This window comes from Pteropus alecto, unplaced genomic scaffold (assembly GCF_000325575.1).
Source record: "Pteropus alecto unplaced genomic scaffold, ASM32557v1 scaffold134, whole genome shotgun sequence".
Classification (NCBI taxonomy): domain Eukaryota; kingdom Metazoa; phylum Chordata; class Mammalia; order Chiroptera; family Pteropodidae; genus Pteropus; species Pteropus alecto.
This window is the reverse complement of record NW_006436283.1, coordinates 5,138,055-5,138,575: the sequence shown is the minus strand read 5'-3', so window position 1 is coordinate 5,138,575 and position 521 is coordinate 5,138,055. Positions and strand designations below refer to the sequence as shown.

General features: G+C 72.0%; 1 protein-coding gene across 1 annotated transcript in view; it reads right to left on the bottom strand.

The window, feature by feature from the left end:
- Positions 1–24: 24 nt before the first annotated feature.
- GRIN2C (glutamate ionotropic receptor NMDA type subunit 2C) overlaps positions 25–521 on the bottom strand; it is an 11,000-nt gene continuing 10,503 nt past the window's right edge. Inside the window, 1 exon segment of the mRNA XM_025047116.1 lies at positions 25–519. Coding sequence (XP_024902884.1) covers positions 25–519 — 495 coding nt within the window.

The window sequence follows — 521 nt, the reverse complement described above, 5'->3', positions numbered from 1 at the left end:
CCAGGAACAGGAGTAGCGGACACCTCACACTTCTGACTCCAAGCTGTTGATCCGCCGCCAAGTGCAAGGCCCCAGGAAGCCATGCGTCCCACAGGCCACCTTGTTGACCTCTTCCAGCCCCCCACGGTCCCTGTAGCTTGTGCTCAGCCCCAGGGTCCTGCCCCTGTGCCCCGGAGGCCCCCACGCCGCAGCGAGCCAGGGGCCGTGGCTGGCGCAGGGTGGGAGATGAGGGCAGACAGCCCTCCAGCAAAGCGGCAGGCGGGCGTGGGTGTGGAGGCAGGCGTGCTGTCTGTGTGGCCAGGCTGGGACCCCTGCCCACACGCCCTCCTGGCAGGCCTCCCGGTAGGACGGCAGCCGCATCGACTGTGCCAAGCGCCCACAGGCTGGGCGGGCACACTGGGCGGACAGCGAGCTGGGCCGGGCGAAGGCCTCCGCCACCGAGATGGGCAGGGAGGCGTGGCGTGCGCGGGCGCCCCGGGCCCAGGCGGCGTGCAGCAGGGCCTCCCTCCGGGCCAGCTGCT